Source organism: Talpa europaea, assembly GCF_964194135.1.
Source record: "Talpa europaea genome assembly, chromosome: 1".
Lineage (NCBI taxonomy): Eukaryota > Metazoa > Chordata > Mammalia > Eulipotyphla > Talpidae > Talpa > Talpa europaea.
In genome coordinates this window covers 87,556,157-87,576,795 of record NC_140073.1, presented here as the reverse complement: position 1 = coordinate 87,576,795, position 20,639 = coordinate 87,556,157, and the positions used below count along the sequence as shown (strand labels likewise).

Sequence of the window (20,639 nt, the reverse complement as noted above, 5' to 3'; positions counted from 1 at the left end):
ATTAGCCTGTGGACTCAATTTCTCATGTGTGTGGGATTAAAACTGTTAAAACCATCATCACTGAAACCATACCTTTCTATACATATAGCAGAAAGGTATCTGTGGAACTTTTTAATACAATTCTGATTTCAAATTATTACTGGTACTTGGTGGAAAATTATTTGAGTAACTGAAAATTATTAGGTAACTGAATTGACATCATCTAAGTGGGCTAACTCTGGATTTCTAATGTAACTTAGGTGTAGTTTTTAAAAGTTCACATGATTTATGTCTACTTAACGTATCTTTTTCACTAAATCAATGCCATAGTACAAATTTCTTATGTCTATACTATTAAAAACAACTCAACTACCACAGCAGCTTTAACTGCTAGAGGATGTAGACAAAAATGTAGTTCACCTTGAACATGATCATGGCTTAGGGAATAAAGAAATTGGGTCAAGCTTAAAATAAAATGCAGATATGATGGCAAAAAGTTTTCATAAAAATTAAAAAAAAAAATTCAGTATTGGTTTCAGGTGACTTTTGTTCTTGGTGATTTCATCAATCCCTTATTAGTTTTTAATTGTGATGAATCTAATGACACTTTTTCATACTGGTCCAAATGTTTACATGAATTATGACTGTGATTTTTTCACTTTATATACTGATAAGTGTACATATGAATTTTTGAAAAGGCAGGTAATTCTTGACCTTTGGTGATCATAAATAGAATTTGAAGTGGTTTAAAATTCCTGTGTCATAGCTATCACTTTGATTTACTTTATATTGCCAATTTAATGTTTAGCATTTAACCATGTATCATTAAATCAAAGTATTGATAATGAATTAAACTTTCATAACGCTTTAATAGTGTAGTAGATTCTCATTTATCTGGTGTCACTGGGGAATAAAATATGCTGAATAAATGAGTTTTTTAAATTGAAGCTTGCTTTTTTAAGTGGAAAAATTTAAAAGTTGTTCAAAATTTATCTGAAACATTTTATATGCTCTTTTAGGGAGCAAGAATAGATTGGTCATTTACTCTTTTCCTAATGTCATAAAATAGCATTGTTCTAGTGTCATGCAGAAAGAACATGGACTTTCTGGTTGGTGTTTGTTCTCCAACATAGGAATTTTTCTTCTGTTGTTTCTTCCTTTTAAAATGTTCTGAGATAGTTACTTCAGTGTAGATGTTCCAAGGGTTAAGTTTCACAGTGGTACATGTACTAGAGCTTTAGCAGAGTCATAACTTAGGCACCTAGGTATGATGTTGGACTCTATGTAGGCTCTCCCACCATCTCTTGGCAGACTCTTGCTCACAGCCTCCTGCCATATAGAGACATGCTCCTTGCTTTGGAGTAAATAATTTCCTTATTGAGGTTCTGATACTGCTACTCGAAGCACTTGCTCCCTAGCAGCCATTGCTAACACTGCAAAAATGACTGTTCACCCATATGCTCGTGAGCTTCGTGATGTCAGGGTGACCACCTGCAGTTTTATCGGATCGTTGCTAAAATGAGCAGTAGTGTACTTCCTTTATCTTTCAACAAATTCCACCAGAACAGCAAAAATTCTTTTTATCAGAGTGTTTTTCTTTTCCCAACCTTATGCTTATTTGTTTCAAACAGTATTTTCTAAAACAAAACTCAAGCACAGCAGAAGTATTTGAACTGTTCTTTAATATGCTATAATGACATTTGGCTTAAGTCTCATATTTTAAAAATCAGCTTCTCTCTTTTGCTTGCACCTAATGGGAATCATCTTTCTTCCAGGTTGTGCTTTGAGAAAACTATAGGGATGAATATATTTTTTTCTTGCCTCAAAGGTTGCAATAGAAGTAAGTGGGGAAACTGCCAGGATATGTCTGTCTCCACAAAACAAGCAGAACAAATTTCCATGAATCAAAGCCACTAAATATAGTCTTCAGAGATGGTAGGACATAGTTACTCTCCCTAGAAAAATACCCCAAATGCAGGCACACCCCTTGGCCACCAGAAAAATGCTCAAGTAAACGCTAGTTCAAACCTGTACATTTCACTCTTCTTACTGAGTTATTAAAGGGGTGGAAATCTGCTATAGCTATAATCTTTTTTTCCCCTTTTCTATTTTTCGACCTCCCACATGGTTGGTGTTCAGTTCTGCTGAGTGTCTTGAATCTACAGCAGCACCTACACGAACTGCCTCCACAGTGGCTGATGGTTTGTAGATAACTCGTGATTCAGACCCATAAGAAACATCTGTAAATATGTGGCATGATATGTGCTCTAGATTAATCATGGAAAAGGGCAGAGTAACAAAGAATCTGAAAGTGTTTTTATTTTTAATAATGATGCTTTCTTTGAGGTTATGTGAGTGAGATATTCTTTAGAGTGGTTTAGATCACATTGTATCATTTGTGGGAAATATCTTGGGTCATTTTTACTAATACTCTTCAGAGACCTTTTAAGGATATTAGGGGCATACATACTGTGTGATTAGGTCAAAGGAAATAAAGCAAGGTAGCAGCTGTCCGTGCTGTGATCATGTAAGCAAATTAATATTAAACTGTGTTTATTCTTTGTTGAAGCCTTTTTTTAAGTACATTTTTTTAAATTTAAATTTTTATTTTTTTAGGATTTATTTATTTATACAAGAACTGGGGTACAGGCCAGATGCACAGGAGGGTGAGAGGATTCACCAGAGACAGAGAGAGGAACAGAACAGGCAGACTGATGAAATACACTGCTGAGGGGAGCAGCGGGCGAGACAGAAGAGATCTGCCACGCCATGTGGGACCCTCCCCGCGGGCTGGGATCGAACCCTCACTGTAGAGGCTGCAGAGAGCTTCACAGCGTGGCACTCAACCACCTGCACCATCAGGGGAGGCCCTTTTTTTGAAGCTTTTAATACAATTTCCAAAGTTGCCTTTTATCGGTCTTTCAGTTACTTTTTAGAAATTTCCATTATTTGAGGGATTAATCGATACCATTTTGTTGAATTTGGAGAGTGTTTGTTAACTCATTGAACCCTGCATTATTAGAGGTGAAATCTCCAGCTGCCCTGAAAAAAAAAAAAAATTAAGGCCTCTATATAGCTCAGCCTCGGAGTTTAATTCTTACCCACAAAATCTGTGGGGCTTTCAAATTCATATCTGAAAGGCAGGCTTCTGATAATGAATGGGTGACACCCACTGTATTTCAAATGCTTGTTATTCTTCACCATTCCTATCTTTGGTGGTGTAGGGGAAGTGATTGAAAATTACTGAGTTTATAATACTGGAAGATTTGAAGACTTTTTTTCCACCTTAAGTAACTATGCTAATAAGGAGAGGGGCAAACTACTTTGTTGCTATGTGAAAGCCACTGTGCTTCAACTTTGTCTTTATAACACACTATTGAGGTTCAGACTGTTGTCTGCATTTTAAGAGATGATTAGACAGAGCCCTACAAATTTAGGTAATTTGTTCAAAGTTATGTATCTTGGAAGTTACAGGGCTGATCTTCAGCTCTTTCTCCTGGACTTTTGAATTCATGCTTTTTTCCACCTGAGGAACTTTGTTTCTTTTTTTGTCATTAAATGAAATGTATTTCTGTGTATTATCCCAAAATGCTCATTGGAAGATTCAAACATTAATCAATATGGTTTTTTTTTTCACTTCAGTCTTTTCTTTGAGAACGATTTGAGATTTTTTTTTTAAGATTTATTTTACCTATTGTAAATAGTGCTGCAATAAACATAGGGGTACAGGTGCTCTTTTGAATCACTGTTTTTGTGTCCTTTGGGTAGACCCCTAAGAGTGGAATTGACGGATCGTATGGTAGCTCCATTTTTAGTAGACTGAGGAACCTCCAGACAGCTTTCCACAATGGTTGGACCAGTTTGCACTCCCACCAGCAATGTAGGAGAGTTCCTTTTTCACTGCATCCTCGCCAACATTTGTTGTTGCTTGTTTTTTTTGATATGTGCCATTCTTACTGGTGTAAGGTGGTATCTCAGTGTGGTTTTGATTTGCATTTCCCTGATGATAAGGGATGTTGAACATTTTTTCATATGCCTGTTGGCCATTTGCATTTCCTCTTTGGCGAAATGTCTTTTGAGTTCTTCTGTAAAACCTGGAAACAACCCAAATGCCCAAAAACAGATGACTGGATCAAGAAGATGTGGTATATATACACAATGGAATATTATTCAGGCAATCAAAAAAGATAAACTCATGTCATTCGCAGCAACATGGATGGAGCTAGAAGGAATTATGCTCAGTAAAATAAGCCAGAAGGAAAAAGAAAAATATCAGATGGTTTCCCTTATAACAGGAATATAGGGGAACCGAATAAGACATCAGTGTAAAAAGAATAATAATACTAGCAGTACAAAACACAACAAAGCAAAAACAGACAATTATAAACCAGAGACATACTGCAGGGGAGGAGGAGGGTGAGGGGTGAGAAGGATGTAGGGAGGAACACAGGCACTGTGGTGATGGTGCACGGGTGCCTTGGGGAAGGAGATTCTATGGGGATTCAATCTGAGGGGATGGGGGAAAGCAAATATTGTCTAAAAAATTAAAAAATGATAAATGTTAAAATAAAAAAATGGAAAAAAATTATTTTATTTGTGCATACAAGAGCTGGGGTATAGGCCAGAGGTGTAGAGGTGTGAGAGGATTCACCAGAGACAGAGTGGGGAGCAGAACAGGCAGATCCACTGAAATACACTGCTGAGGGGAGCAGCAGGCAAAACAGGAGAGGTCTGCTATGCCATGTGTGTTAGCCCCTTGGCCAGGGATCCAACACGCAGTTGCTGCAGTAGCTGCAGTAGCTGCTGACAGCTTCACAGTGCTGAGACTTAACACCTTGCGCCACTAAGGAGGCCCCCATTTGAGACTTTCTTCTTTAGAATGCGATTAAAGTGAGTATTGCTTTGCGCAAAGTGAAGTACAATTTTATTAGTGAAGAGGATCATTGAGTTGTTGATTCTAATAATTTTGTTGAACAACTTTATTAAGAAAAGCAGTATTCTTAATAATGAATGGTGTTTACTTAAGTCAAAAAGGAACATTCAAACATGGAATATCCTTTAAATAATGTAGTATTCAGTTACAGTGATGTTTCTTCCTTCTTACAGGAAAAAGCGTAACATTTGAAATATATATAAAATTTTTCCATGCACATATTTTTATGTCCACTGAGTACATTAAGAAATATATTATTATAAAACATTGCTTGATAGTCAATTCTTTGTTATGAAAATTTTAGCATATTCTGGAATAGCAACATTAATGTTCCTTCCCTCTCTTAATGTGTTTGTTGTTTAAAGAGAGGTTGTAGAACTGTTGCTGGTTCACAGACATGTAGCTTTGTGCTATCCTCTTGTTGTTCCTTCAGGGATGTGGTGTTGACAGTAATGGGGAAGTGGTCAAAGTATGCAGTATTAAGATACTATATTCTATGATTCTTAACACTAGAGTATTGAGGTTTGAATATTAAAGTAATTCTCTCTGAAGATGGATTCATTGGGGTCAGTGATAACTGGTGAATTTTAAGACAAGTTAATATGAGAGTTATACAATCAGAGAATTCCCAATCTGGAATTGGCCTTACAAATGAAGGACCTCTTGAGTGGCTATCCTAGACTAGAGACAGCTATGGGCCAAATTGGTTCTGAGGTTACTGAGACAGGGTTACAGACAATCCAATCAGAAAGTGAGTGATCCCAGCAGGAGTGGGAGGTAAGCTTCCTGCACTAGGAGAAACACCCAAATCATTGTGGACATAATCTTAGGGTTTGAAGAAAACAGAAATCATAAAAATAATGTATCCTTAATTTCCTCTTAATGTGAATGATATAAAAATATCAATTAGAATAATGTAAACCTAAAGTGCCACATACTTTTTTAGAAAATGGGACAAGCTGCTGTTAATAAACTGTGTCTAAATTATTTTTGCGTTTTCAGTATCACTTATTTTTAAGTTAAAGAGTTCTTTTATGTACACATATATACATATATTTGAAAATAATATTTTTTTTTGCTATTATCTGAAGGGTGAAGATTTAAAAGAGCCAATGAGTATCCTCATCATCGAGGCATTTTATGGAGGGTCCCATAAACAGCTGGTGGATCTGCTCCAAGAAGAACTGGAAGACTGTGTCCTTTATACGCTTCCTGCAAAGAAATGGCACTGGAGAGCACGGACATCAGCATTATACTTCTCTCAGAATATTCCTGTCAGTGAGCATTACAGGTAAGTGGAGTTAAATTGTAAGGACACTGCTTCTCTATTGGAATGTATGAGATTTTCTCCAGTTATGGAATTGTTCAGTATCATTCCAGTCAATACCCCTTCAGAAGAGCACATTTATACTCTGAGGACACCTGGTCAGTAGGAAAATGGCTTTATTTAGAACCTACAGGCCTTTTCTCAGTTGTCTTGTGATTTTATCATATGCAGATGCGTGGGTGTGGAGGACTTTTTTGACCTGAGATGAGAAGATGAGTTGTTTTGGGCACATTTAGTTTTGTTTGATTCCATAACCTCTAATGCTTTTTTTGAGTATGCTGTTGTAGTTTAGTTTATCGTGTCTATTCTATACCAGGAGTGAGGCTGGAAAAGATGCATATGGCCAATCTCTGTACCCTTTTAGATTTAAAGGACTAATGAAGAGATAGACCTGCAAATGCAATGAGAGAATGAAAAAACAGACAAGATCATTTTGACAGAGACAAACTGGAGGTGGCTTGATCGAGTTGGTAGACTGTGCTTAATCTTGAAAGAATGGATTTTAGGGACTCAGACCTCAATTCTGAATTCTGGTTTGTTAGGAAGTGGGAACAAAATGGGGGCACCTATTAGAAAGACTTCAGTTATACACAAAAAAGAGGGATGAGAAATACTGATTACATTTTAGGGGGAACAAATAGAATGGAATCTCCTTGAGCATCTCTAATTATTTTCTATTCATATAGAATGCCATGTGCCTCCTGATTGTTAAATTGTAGAAGATTATCCTACTGCAACTATGTTTCTGATGTTCTTGTCATTCTGGGTCCCTCTGTTTAAGGCTGGATTGGCTCAGGCAGGCGTAGGGAGTGCCAGGCTGATAATTAATGGAGTTAGAGCAGATAGATAGAGAAATGGCACACTGTAAGCAGCAATGCCTGCCTTAACTTCAGCATGGCATCCAGGCCTACCCACTGCTTGGATGGTGTGATAGCCACAAGACAGCAGCTCAAACTTTAAGTGTGGGTTGTTACGTTTAGTAGAAATTTGGGAGATTCAGAGAATAACCCATTTAACCCATTTGATGTTTGAAAACCATGCATCATCTCTGAGAATTCAGATTGTCAGAGGAAAAATCTGTAGGCACTCAAAGCAGATTGCTTGGGATTTTAAAGGTAAAAATGCTTTGGGACATATGAAGATTTTGTGTTTTCAAATCTAAAACACTGTGTTTGTTCTTACATAGTTTAATGTTTTATATTCTGATACTAGGTGAGTATTGTTGGCTTACTAATAGAATGAATAACTTAAATGAACATATCAGTATAAAAATTTAAAGGCAGTGATGACTATTGCTGTGCTAAAAATCTGTTTATACTTGCATTCACATCTCATTTAATTGTATTTTTGTAGCACCAATTGTATTATATTACTTAAGGTCAAGTAATCTGGTTGACTTTATGGCACATTTTCATTTGACATTACCATTTGATACAATAAATTTCTGCATTGATTTGAACATTGAAATGAGCCATTTCTCTGCCATTAGATTTCATTTTGTCTATGCAGTTTTTCAGAATGAAATTATTGTATCACAAATACATGCATGTGGATAGAATACAAACAACACTTTTGTGCACATGGCTTCCCACTCCCTTTGAGGCTTGAAGCATTCGAGAATAAACATCACACTGTTCTTTGAAGCAGCCTTACTTGGGAGGTAGATTTCTGAATGGTGTGATGTAAAGTTTTACACTTTGATAGCCATAACCTCCATGTCCTCAAGTGATATCTGTGCTTTTCCAAGGTCAGACACTTAAGTTGTACAGCCAACTGTTTACAAACCTAATCAGATTTCACATGAAGATATACTTCAGTTTAACTTACACATACTTTTGACAATTATCCTTTATTTATTGTTTTTTTTTTTAAGATTTATTTATTTATTTATACAAGATCTGGGGTACAGACCAGATGTGCGGGAGAGTGAGAGGATTTACCAGAGACAGGGAACAGAATAGGCAGACTGATGAAATACACTGCTGAGGGGAGCTGCAGGCAAGACAGGAGAGGTCTGCCGTGCCATGTGGGACCCTCGCTGGCTGGCCGGGATCGAACCCCTGCTGCAGAGGCTGTGGACAGCTTCACGGCGCTGCACTCAAATTGCATGTGCCACCAGGGGAGGCCCAATAACTTATCCTTTACTAGGAAACACTTGTGAATACTTTGGGGAAAAAATAGCAGTTTGAAAACTTAAAATAAAATAAAAAATATGTTCATTTAATCCTAGATTGCAATGCAGGAATAACCTTTTGATAGGCCAGATAAATTTGATATCTGTGGAAATTTGTGATGATATGAAAAGTTTGTCATTTTATGTGTACATTTGGCAAATGAAATCATATTTTACAAAAATGAAATGATTAAGGGGCCTCCCTGGTGGCATAGGGGTTGAAGACAGCACTATCAAGTTGGCAGCCACAGCATGAGTTCGATCCCCAGCCGGCCAGGGAGCTACCCACATGGCGCAGCAGACCTCTTCTGCTGTGCCTGCTGCTCCCCTCAGCAGTGTATTTCAGTACATCTACCTGTTTTGCTCCCCACACTCTCTGGTGAATCCTATAAAACCACCCCTCCCCCAACACCTCTGGCTTATACTCCAGTTCTTGTATGCATAAATAAATCTTAAAAAAAATGAAATGATTAAGCACCAATATTGCATAATATACAAAATTAGGAATGTGTCTGATGAGATAGAGCTTGAGTATACATGCACATGCACATGTTATAAATTTTATCCTATAAAATATTTTATTAATTAAAAAAATGCTTTAGTCTCATCAGTTTGTTCTGGTTTATCTTGACAGCTTAAAGAATACATCATGTCAGCTTACAGTTTATTTTTTATTTCATTTCATTTGAGAATCATTGCCCACTACAGTCCTTCCTTCTTCAGTTTTTTTGGGGTGTGGCTAAATACCCAGGCCCTGGGAGTAAAGCATGATTGACCAAAGTTGGGTATCATGATCATGTTTGCTATCAAATTTACCCAGATTTCCTTGTAGCTAGTCCTTGCTGGACCTTGAGTTCTGTCCAACTAAAGTGGATGACTTCCAGAGGTTCTTCTAAAAAACATTTTTTTTTTTTTTACTTATAAAAGCAGAGAGCTATTTCCTCTCTCTTGCATTTGATGGTTGTGTCTGCAACCATTAGATGACAGGAGGAGGACTAACCGCCTGGACTGCCTAAAATGGCTGGTACAAGGCTGGAAAGAGCCTGGATTAGTCCTGTTTTGAGCAACATAGCTACCTCATCGCCCGAAAAGCCTCTATCTCTTAAACATTTAGAAATGTTTCGTAAGATAGAAGAAATTTCCTTTTAAGTCCAAAGCTGAGAGGTTCTGAAGAGGGATCTGGAAGCCAGAGTGTTGAGCTGACTTTGAAGCCATGGTTGTCTAATTTTCATAAAAGGGACTGGCTAGCTAACTTAAGTAACATTTTTGAAATAAAATCCTGTGCAGCTCTAACGTGAATTAAGAAGCTTTTTGTGTATTCATATGGGAATCTTTCCAAGACACATAAGTGGCAAGAAGTGAGGTGCTGTCTTTGGTAGAAGAGGCCCCGCCAATACCCTTTTGACGTTTCCCTCCCTAGTGTGCCCTGTCAGTGTCCCACTGCCAGTATCTGTATCTCTTTGCCTAAGCGCACAGCTGCTCTGCAGTTGGCTATAAACAGTCCTCCACAAGTGATTTTAATCCCTGAGATGTATATAGGCAAGAAATCATTAACAAACATTACTAAAAAAACCTCATAGGTCAGGACAAGTAGAAGTAACTCACGGGTCACAGAAGAAATCATAATGGACACAGAAAATAGAAAGGTATCATAAGTGAATATGTTCCATTTCACATTATGGGTTGCATGGAAAGTGACAGTCACAGTCATCATCTTAAAAATTTTGTGTAATTATCATTTTTGGCTGATTTGCAGGGCCTTCTAAAGCTTGTGACCCAGCACAGGGAGTCTCTTACTTGAATCTAAGAATAGCACTGGGAAGGAAACACATAGAGGAAAACAGGTGAAATTCAGACTGAATATATAATGGATATGAGAGCAAGATAAAAGTAGTTATTTTTATTTTTTATTATTTTATTTTATATATATTTTTACATTATTTTTCATTTTTGTACAATGTATGCATTTTCATCTCGATTATAGTCCCTGTGAAATTCCTACCACTCATTCACCCATGCATCATCACCACAGTCCCTTGTGCTCTTCCCACCCCTGTTTTCCACTCCCTTCTCCCCCCACTGCAGAATATCTCTGGTTTATAATTGCCTGTTGATTTTGATTTTTAAAGGTAGTTATTTTTAAATAATAGAAAAACCACAGACCCAATTGAAAAGGCAAAAATAATTTTTGGAGTAAAATGAAGTATATACAGATATGGCACAGATCAATAAAAAGGAGGGGAGCTCTTAATGATTTTATGTTAATGCATTTGAAAAGTTCAAAAAATGGATAATGTCTGAGAAAACATAAATAAAACCTCACTCAAAATAAGAGAGAAAATCTTAATGGAACTATAGTAATCTTTGAAGATGTTGACATATTAGCTAAACATCTAGCCATTAAAAGACAGGCTGGATCTAGTGCGGGGTAGGTTTCTACGCCAGAGCTGCCCTGCCTTTTTTCTAAATTTGTGTTACTCAAGAATAAATGTCTAACAAATATCTTCTTTTTTTTTAAAGATTTATTTATGCATAAATAAATAAATGTAGGTCAGAGGTATGGGGGAATGAGAGTAATCACCAGAGACAGAGTGAGGACAGAGCAGGTGGATCTACTGAAATACACTGCTGAGGGGAGCAGCAGGTGAGACAGGAGAGGTCTGCTGAGTCATGTGGGTCAGCTCCCTGGCTGGGATTGAACTCAGGCCTCAGTGTTTGGCATTAGCTTCACAGCACTGAGACTTTAACTCCTGTGCCACCAGGGAGGTGGAATATCTATTTTTTTTTTAGGCTTTTGGCCTTAGTAACCCTACAAATCCTAACTCTTAACAGGTATTGATTATTATTAGGATACCTTTTTCTTCCCCACCACTGATTCCTTCCCCCCCCCACCCCCCTTTTTAATGCCCAAGGAAGGTTGAGAAAAGCAACTATTTTAATGAAAATATCTGAAATGAAAGTTATGTCAGGTCACATAAAACCTAAAGTGAAATTAAAACTTAAGGTGATTTTTCATTGTTGATAATTCTATTATAATTTGCCTTTTTAATGATACCATGACTATGGGTTTTCACTTAGCAGATTCTCTTGTTAAAGAACATGTGGCTTTTTCTTAAATGAACTCTTTCCTGTGAAGCACTGATTGTTTCTTTGTTTGGAAAAATGAATATTTTCAGCTGATGTGAATTACCTACTTAGTTTCTTGTTATCACTAGCTTTTGTGAACAAGGACATGGTAAACTCATGGATGAATTAATAAAGGTGGTAGTCTCTCAAACAATTCTTTTGTAAATTAGTGATTTAAATTTTACTTTGGCAATGTTATCTTTTGATTTGTTCCTTGTTAAAAATAACTTTTTGAATAATATACTAATACTTAAATCATAAAACATCCTTCTAGTGGAATATACCTGTCTAAAGAATTTAGTACTACTTAAATCATGAATACACCTGTTTATTTTTAGTATGTGTTTAGTTGGGAACATTAAAAGTAAAGGAGGATTTGATAAGAATTTGTAGGTTAGTGAAGTATCCTTAGACTTACTCAAGGCAGTCATTTTACATCTCTATAGTAAGCAGAACAAGATTTAATGAGATTAAGTAATAGTAACAAAGCTACCATATTGAACACTTACCATGTACTGGATGTCCTGTAATCGTGAAAGCTAGATACTGTCCTCCTGGTTTTGCAGAGGAGGAAACTGAGACATAGAGAGTCAAGTCCCTTGCGTTGTTGGTGGTGGATGTGTGAATTGAGGTCAAGTCTGGCCACCTCTAAAGGCCATTACTATTTGGTTCTTTTGAAATCTGTGTCCTTAATCACTATGTTATCTTCAGTCTCTGTTCAAGCTGGGTAAATTAATTAAGTTGAACCCATGTTCCTCTTGATTAAAATATATATGACTAGATTTTACTATTAGCAGGGGATATGGTGCTTCTTGATGTCATGAGAAGTGTGGTAATCTTTGAGTCTTGTTTTGAGACTGGAAACTGGGAGTCTTTTTTGGTCTGTGAATCTGGGATGTCCTCATTTTTCCTCAGTACGTTTATCTTCAGTTTTTAGCCATATAACTCATATCATTTGAAGTTGCCTCTTTTGATTTTTCCTTAATACCCAAATAAAAAAGCATGGATGATGCTTTTTAAAAATACTATGGGAAACTCATTAATATACAGATACTGTTCTTTGCTTAGAATGCGCAATACCTACCATTCCCAAATGATCCTTAAACTGACATGGGTGAAGTTATCTACTTGGTTTATGAACATGGCTAGAAGCAGCATCCCAGTACTGCCCAGCTCACATCCCTTATATCGTTACCATTTGTATGCACTTCTTGGAGTTTGAATGGTGTTGTTATAGTGTATAAATAATGTCATCAGAGCAGGGCAGCATCTCAGAATCTCACTCCATTTATGAAAATTGACGGAGAGTTTCCCCATCACTATTGCCCAGCACAAAACTTGCTGTCTTATTTCCTCCTTCTGTCTCACTCTCTCCCTCCTTCCTTTCCTTCCCCCCATCTGTCTCTCTCTTTCTCTCTCTTTCTCTCTTTCACACACACACACACACACACACACACACACACACACACACACACCCAGTTACCACGCTTCTAAAAGAGTTTCCAGGCTTTATCTTTTCCACACTACTTTCGTTGTGTTCCTTTGTCAGTGCTCTCAAGAAGTAAATTATTTTACTAGTTCGAGAAAAAAAGGTTTCTTGTTATGGAATGAATAGTTTTTTTCTCACCACAAGCTGCTAATTCCAATGTGTTAGAATACTTAGTAGCACACGTTGTGATACCATTGCTACCAAGGAGTTAAGCATGGCAGCACCACTTCAAGTCTATGTTTTAATATCTCTTCTGGCTTATTTAAGAAATAAGATCACATATCACACGTAAGACTCTATACAGTCCCCAGTAACTGTTTATATGGATAGAAGACATTATTTCTAACAGACTCTGCACCTTGTAGACCTCTGGGGCGAATCTCTCATATATTTAGCCTTTGAAATTTGACAACTATGTTTTAAAAGACAAACTGGATGTTTATTACACTTTTATAGAGGGGAGAAAATCATTATTTTTAATGAATGAAAAGGAAACGACAAAAAATAAATTCCATGAACATCCCCAAATGGATCCAAATGTATTATTACAATAAATGAGCTCTGATTGTAGGGTAAGAATCTTCATAATTTTGCTTTTATAAGTAACATACTTGTTTTTCACATAATAATTGAAACTGAGTCTGATCTTAATGTGATTCTAATCTAGTTCAAGTGTTGAATGCATTTATCATCATTAGCCTCCATAGCTTGAAAAAAAAACCTTTAGAAAAAGAGGGGTATTATCATTATACTTCCATTCCTAACATGTATTTGTTTAGTTGAGAAACTTTTTCTGCTTTTATTAAGTCTTGGTCAATGAAAATACTTTTGCATTTGGAACTATTTGTGTGTCCAGTATTAGCCTCTGACTTAGTGTATTTGGGAACGGTAGCCTAGAGTAGACACTTGTTACTTCTTTTAAGCCTCTACTCTCTCAGGGAAGTTTTTATGCTTCTCTGTCCCCTTCGGGTCAGATTTGGCCAAAAACAGTAACCAGTTGCTATTTATACTGGTTTGTTTGCATTTATGTTATTTAACTGGTCTATTTAGACCTTTTTTTGTTTGTAGGTTTAGACTCTAAGAATGAATCTTCTAATCATTTTTGATAAAACATACATGAGTATACATAGATATAAAACAGTTTACTGAAAGAGTAAAATTCACTTGTATTTGTCAAAGACATCATACTATAGTTGAGGAATCAACAATCTTGTATTCTAATCCTAGCTCTGCCACTAATTATTTAGTCTTGGAAAAGTCACATTTTAACCTTAGAGTCTTGTCTCTTCATATGTAACAGAGATTTTGGTTTCATCTATTCTTGAGTTCTGTGATGTCATGGATAAGGGATTGAAATCAAGCAATACTGAAGTCATTCTAAGGTGAATGAAGAATCCGTCCTGTCTCTCATTTATCTTTGTTATCAATCACTGCTTCATTTAACACAGTAGTTATGTTTTTACCTAATTTGTGTATCTTCTTGAATATTTAACTTGTATTTTTTAATTTAGTGAGTAAGATAATTCTTTCCAGTAGTGCTTCTGTCTCTAGGGTTGCTCTGATGTGCCTTCTACTTATTTGAATCTCTTGTTCTGACTTTAGCTTTTATGATTTTGTTTGCCTTTATAAAGAGAAGCAGTTTGACTTTCATGCCAGCTATTTCAGCAGGAAATGAGATAGAGGACAGGTACACTAAACACTGAAGATGTTACTAGAATTTATACAGAGTAGTCGGTAGGCAAGGAGGGCATTATTCGTTAGGAAAGTACAGATAAGAGAGTTTAATTATCATTCTACAAATTCTGAGGTAGACATAAGAGAATGTTAAAGATTTTGACAGAGATAAGTGGAAAAGTATGGTAGGAAATGTCACAAACAAAGTTAATGCCAGAAGATTGGGAAATATTTGGAAATCTTAAAAATCTTGGTTTAGCATAAACAAACTCTGAGTTAGGAGGAGGAGGAGTCATGAAACATCAGGTAGAATGATGGGCAACTTTTTTTCTGGCTCATTGACATTCTGGAATTCAGTTAAGAATTAGTGAAACTTTCCTTTTTCTTTCTTTTGACAAAATGATTCAGGATACATAGTAATTTAATAAAAATCATGGAAATCAGTTTTTTAAAACAATTTTAGTGGGCTTCCCCTGGTGGCACAGTGGTTGCACGCTGGGTTGCGAAGCTGCCCTCAGCCTTTGCAGCACTGGTTCGATCCCCGGCCGCCAGCGAGGGTCCCACATGGCGTGCAGACCTCTTCTGCCGCCCTCTGCTCCCCTCAGCAGTGTACTTCATCAGTCTGCCTGTTCTGTTTCCCGCTCTGGCTCTGGTGAATTCTCTTACCCTTCTGCGCTTCTGACTGTAACCAGTGCTTGTATAAATAAATAAATCTTTAAAACAATTTTAGTGGTTATAATTATTTTAAATTAGCTATGGTAGTTGTAAATCATTCATGTTTCTCTATAAATTAGATCAGTGGCTTTACTTTTCAGCAGTTTAAGTTACTCTATATATTTCAATGTGGCAAAGTTTCCTTTTCTTTTAAGGTTTAATGTAGCAGTTAAATAAAAATTTATATAATAATATGTATATCTGTATGAATGTGTATACATATATAGTCAATAAATTATTTGGTATTAACTTAAAGTTATACAACTCCCACCCCTATTACCACACCCCCAGCCCCCCCCCCCAAAAAAAAAGGGACAGGCATTGAGATATAGCGTTACTATATTATGCTAGATCCCAAAGTGGAAATGAATGGGTAAAGCCTGTGGTTGCCACTCTCCGTAGTATCCATTTCAGCGAAACTTTTCTCTTCCTTACTAGTCTGGACCAGTAAGGCTTATGCTTGGGGAATATATACCATGTGCCAGAGACACATGATTAAAAAGGTGAAGAAGGCAGTATACTTTAGCAACTGATTTTTGTCTCTTGGATATAATTGTATTTCTTTCTCTTTTCTTTTCCCTTTTGGTACTATTTGGACAATGTTCACTTGAATCAGAGTCTCTAAAGAAGTCTTGTATTAATATGTTTATAAGGAAACCGCCCATACTTGGTAACCTGCCTTTCATAATAGTAGTAAGTCTTTAGACTTAGGGGATTTATAGCCCATACTTTCTCTGTGTCCTAGGTATTGATACAGATACATAGTCTGTCAGTACAAAACAACTGTTTTGGCAGGTTCCAAGATTTTCAGAAAATGAAAGTGGCTAAGAATGTGAACTAGTTTTTGTCATTTTCTTTTTTTCTCCATCATAAACTTAAATATAACGAAAAATCCACAACTCTATTTAAGGTATATATTATTTTTGTGTACATATTTATATATATATATATATCTACACATAGTGTGTGTGTCTAGGTTTAGCATTTATGTCAGATGTAGTAATTCTTTGCTTTCATTTTGTAATATTGAGTATTTTCAGTTTTCTAAAAGGGATTTTTAACTTTCTAAAACAGAAAAAAAATCTACTCACTTTTATGGAGAAAATGTCTCTCTCAATTTTATAGGAGAATTCCTTTCAGAAAACCAGGCAATATTTCACTACCTTTACTACAGAGGTTTAGGATCCTTGACTCTTGCAACTGCTGGAAATTATGATATTTTAACTCAGGAGTTCATAAAGAGTAATTAGTAGAACTATGCAGTCATGTATAGCAGTATTATAGCATTTTTTCCCAAGTGCTAAAAGATATTTAATAACACTCATATTTTACTTGCACTATTTTTTTGGAAAATAGAAGAGAAGCAGAGGTTAATAATTGAAGTTTTGTTTGCGCTGAAATTTGAGTATTATTTAATATGTAAGCAGAGTTTATGTAAGTAATCATTTCTTTGTTTGAGTTTGGTATTTAGAACTGAGAGTTACAGAAAAGAAGATCCACATACATACACATAAGACGTAGAAACAGTGGCAATTTTAGATTGAACTACCTGAAAGACATTCAGTTTTGGAAACATGATCTTAATATTTCTCTCTTTTCAATCAGTTTTATTTTAGATAAAATGTTGGCAGATGGTAGTGATCCACTTCAACGGTGTTGAATTTTTAAAAATTTTTTTTCCATGGAAAAAAGCTCCCAGAAAACTTTTGTTCTTTAATATGTTCAGCATGCATGTGTTTTACATGTATTAAGCAGTATTAAAAATGCAGTTCTTAATTAGATGGCTAAATCTGAGAGGAGTTGTGGTGAGTACCAGCCTCTTAGAATTATTGAAAAAGAAGTTTTGATGAATAGGGTTTTCTTTTTTTTTGGTATTGCATCCCTCAGCTCTTTCTAGTCCCAGAAAGTAAGGAATTTGCATTGTTAATGTTTCTCGGCTATTATGTTCTAGAATTTCTACTGGATATTATCATTTGATGATAAACCCTTAAGTTATTGATTATATCAACATTTGAAGAACTCAGGATATTTACATTGTATTACAACCTGTTTTATATTATTGGCAAAAAAAAAGTTAATACTTTTGTTATTTGTTTAAGGATGTAGACTTTAGGTAGGCATACATAGTTACAAACTTAATATGTTTTAGACTTTAAAAAAACTACAGGTACTCTCCAAAGAAGTTTATAATAACTTGATCTTATTTGGCACTATTGTTTTTTTACATTTTAAAATGTAGGGGTTTAAGGGGAAATCCCTTCTGTACAATTTATCTATGAGTCACCTGAGATCTTCCTTTTAATAGTCTACAATGAAATGGTGCCATCTGAATCAATATTTCCACATTTGCAATTTAGAATATTCAGTTTGTACTCATCAGCATCCATCTACATTTATGACTTACTTATCAGTTTGTCATATATCTTTTTTTTTCAGTTGATAGGCACATTTAGCCAAAAGTGACTTGTATTTTTTAAATTCATTTTATTTTATTTTTTTTTTTGTTGTTGTAACATTGGTTTGTGATGATGTTTGTGTATTAGAAGTACAGGATTTCCTCCCTCAGGTGTTTTTTACAGATGCCGATGGTCTGTCATTCTTTAAGCTTACTGACTCCAAACCACAGATTAGCCTCATAGATATTGACTAATCCTGTTTTAGAAAATATTAGCCCACGCAATGTGAATTCCTTCAGTGCTTGGGCAATTCTAGGAACTAATAATAATTTTTGATTTTCTCTGTTGTACCTGTTTGACATTTATTACACTGATGTTATGAGTGAGCAGGAAAGATTGGACTAGAAGCTGAGTTCAATGCCCAGTTCAGCTGCTCACCTGTAGAAGGTCTAATCATTCTCATTTTGATCATTGACAAAATGGTGAAAAAATAACACCCTTTTCATTTCTCTTCAAGATTTGTTATGAGAATCAAATGAGGTAATATTTAAAAAATATAAATTGGAGAATGAGTTATTACTGTGAACTTAGATTTTGATATTATTCATCTATAGAACTCATTTGCTCCGAGGTTTTTATTTTTAAGTTATTTAATCTCTGGTCTTATTTTACCTATTTTAAAATGTTTAGTAGAAGAAATGACAGAGAATTAATACTTTAATAAAAACATAATGTTTAAAGAGCTTTTGGTCCAAAGCCACAATAAGCTGCTACATTTGTTCTCCAATACAGATGGTTTGCAGTGAGTGGGAAGAAATGATAAAGAGGTTACAATTTGTCGACTTTTCATTCCTTTAACTTATTTCAATTCTGGTAGCAATTCTGAATTATAGCTAAATAGCAACAATCAGTTAAATATCAGAGTGGGCAGTAATAATGAATTAAAAGTGTTTTCATGTGTATTTCTGAATTAATAATTCACTGTTCATTTTCTTTAGGTAACATTTGTGTAATGACTCCTGTTTTGCAAGGCATTTTGTTAGATATTTGATTGGAAAATGCATGAAGGAATGCTGTTTATGAAAACAAGTAAAATGGAAGGTGGTTGAATTATGTCATTATCTTGTAAAGACTAAAGTATTCCTAAAGAGAAAAAAGGTATACAGTTGTCTCACAGATACGAAGATTTGACAATACCCTTTGTATTTTTAAGGAAAACAGCATTTTATACCAGTGATGAAATGACTGTAACTTTTAAACAAAAATTATTTATTTCACATATATAGTATTATCTCTGTTTAAACCCCAAGGAAAATAATTATGTGAATGTCTGAACATGCAGAAATTTCTCACATTAACTTTAATGAAAGAATAACAGCTGAGCATCATAACTGCCAAAAAACATTAGATAAATGGAAATAAATGTTCTAATGTATTTTCTTAAAGTTGATAAGAATTTTAGTAAGCATAATAAAACTTTTTTCTGTTGTTTTTCACATTAGAAATGGTCATTTAATGTCTGTTGTGTCACGGGTCACCACTTTAGTACAGATTATTTAGCTAAAATATATCTTTAAAACATAAATATGCTGAAAGTTTTGTATTACCAGATAAAATTTTTAGGAGACTTTTTTTTATTTTTATATTCCCCATACAATTGCAACCCCCTGATTTTGACCCCAATCTCTCCTTTCCCTGTCCACTCCCCCCAAGGTGTGCTTCTGGTTCATAGTTGTTTGTTGTTTGTTGATTTTGATTTTTTTCTTTCTTACAGTTATTCTTTTTCCTGGTCCCTTATTTAGGTTTTCTAGATTCCTGTGATGAGAGAGACCATCCAGTATTTTTCTATTTCTTTCTGGCTTATTTTGCTGAGCATGATCCCTTCCAGCTCCATCCATGTTGGGGCAAATTGCATGTGTTTATCTTTTTTGAATGCTGAGTAATATTCCATTGTGTATATGTACCACATTTTCTTGATCCAGTCATCTATTTTTGGGCATTTGGGTTGTTTCCAAAGCTTAGCTATTGTAAATAGTGCTGCTATAAACATAGGGGTGCAGGTGCTCTTTGGAATTAATGTTTCTGTGTCCTTTGGGTAATACCTAGGAGTGGAATTGCTGAATCATATGGAAGCTCTATCTTTAGTAGGTTGAGGAATCTCCACACAGATTTCCATAGTGGTTGGACCAGTTTGCACTCCCATCAGCAGTGCAGGAGAGTTCCTTTCTTTCCACATCCTCACCAACATTTGTTGTTGCTAGTTTTTTTAATTGTGCCATTCTCACTGGTGTGAGATGGTATCTCATTATAGTTTTGATTTGCATTTCCCTGATTGCAAGTGAAGTTGAACATTTTTTCATATGCCTGGTGGCCATTTGTATTTTCTCTTTGGAGAAGTTTCTTTTTAGCTCTTCTGCCCATTTTTTGACTGGATTATTTTCTTTGTTTTTGTTGAGTCTCATCAGCTCTTTGCAGATTTTTGTGATAAGTCCTTTATCATTAGTGTTGGGTGCAAAAATGTTCCCCAGTTGGTGGGGTTTCTCTTTGTTTTTGTTATTGTCTCTTTTGCTGTGCAGAAGCTCTTTAATTTGATGTAGTCCTAGCTGTTTATCTTTGCCTTCACTATCACTGCTTTGGGTGATGTGTCTGTAAAAATGTTTAAGAGACTTTTTAAATATTAGTTTTTCTTTTTTTTCTGTAGAAATAGAGTTTCCTTGTATCTTTCAAAAGTCTCTGAACATATTTTTACTTTTGTGAATTGGGTTGCTTTAGGAGAGTTGGAGAAATAGGTATGATCAGCTTTTAGAGAAGAGAGTGCAGAGAGTGAT

General features: G+C 35.5%; 1 protein-coding gene across 10 annotated transcripts in view; it reads left to right on the top strand.

The window, feature by feature from the left end:
• Positions 1-6,024: 6,024 nt before the first annotated feature.
• The window catches only part of GTDC1 (glycosyltransferase like domain containing 1), a gene marked incomplete at both ends in the record, with an annotated part of 243,715 nt that continues 229,100 nt past the window's right edge, over positions 6,025-20,639 (top strand). For all 10 annotated transcript variants that reach the window (XM_084253964.1, XM_084253971.1, XM_084253970.1 and 7 more), the window contains one exon: positions 6,025-6,203. In XM_084253964.1, coding sequence (XP_084110090.1) covers positions 6,025-6,203 — 179 coding nt within the window. The remainder of the gene's footprint in view (positions 6,204-20,639) is intronic.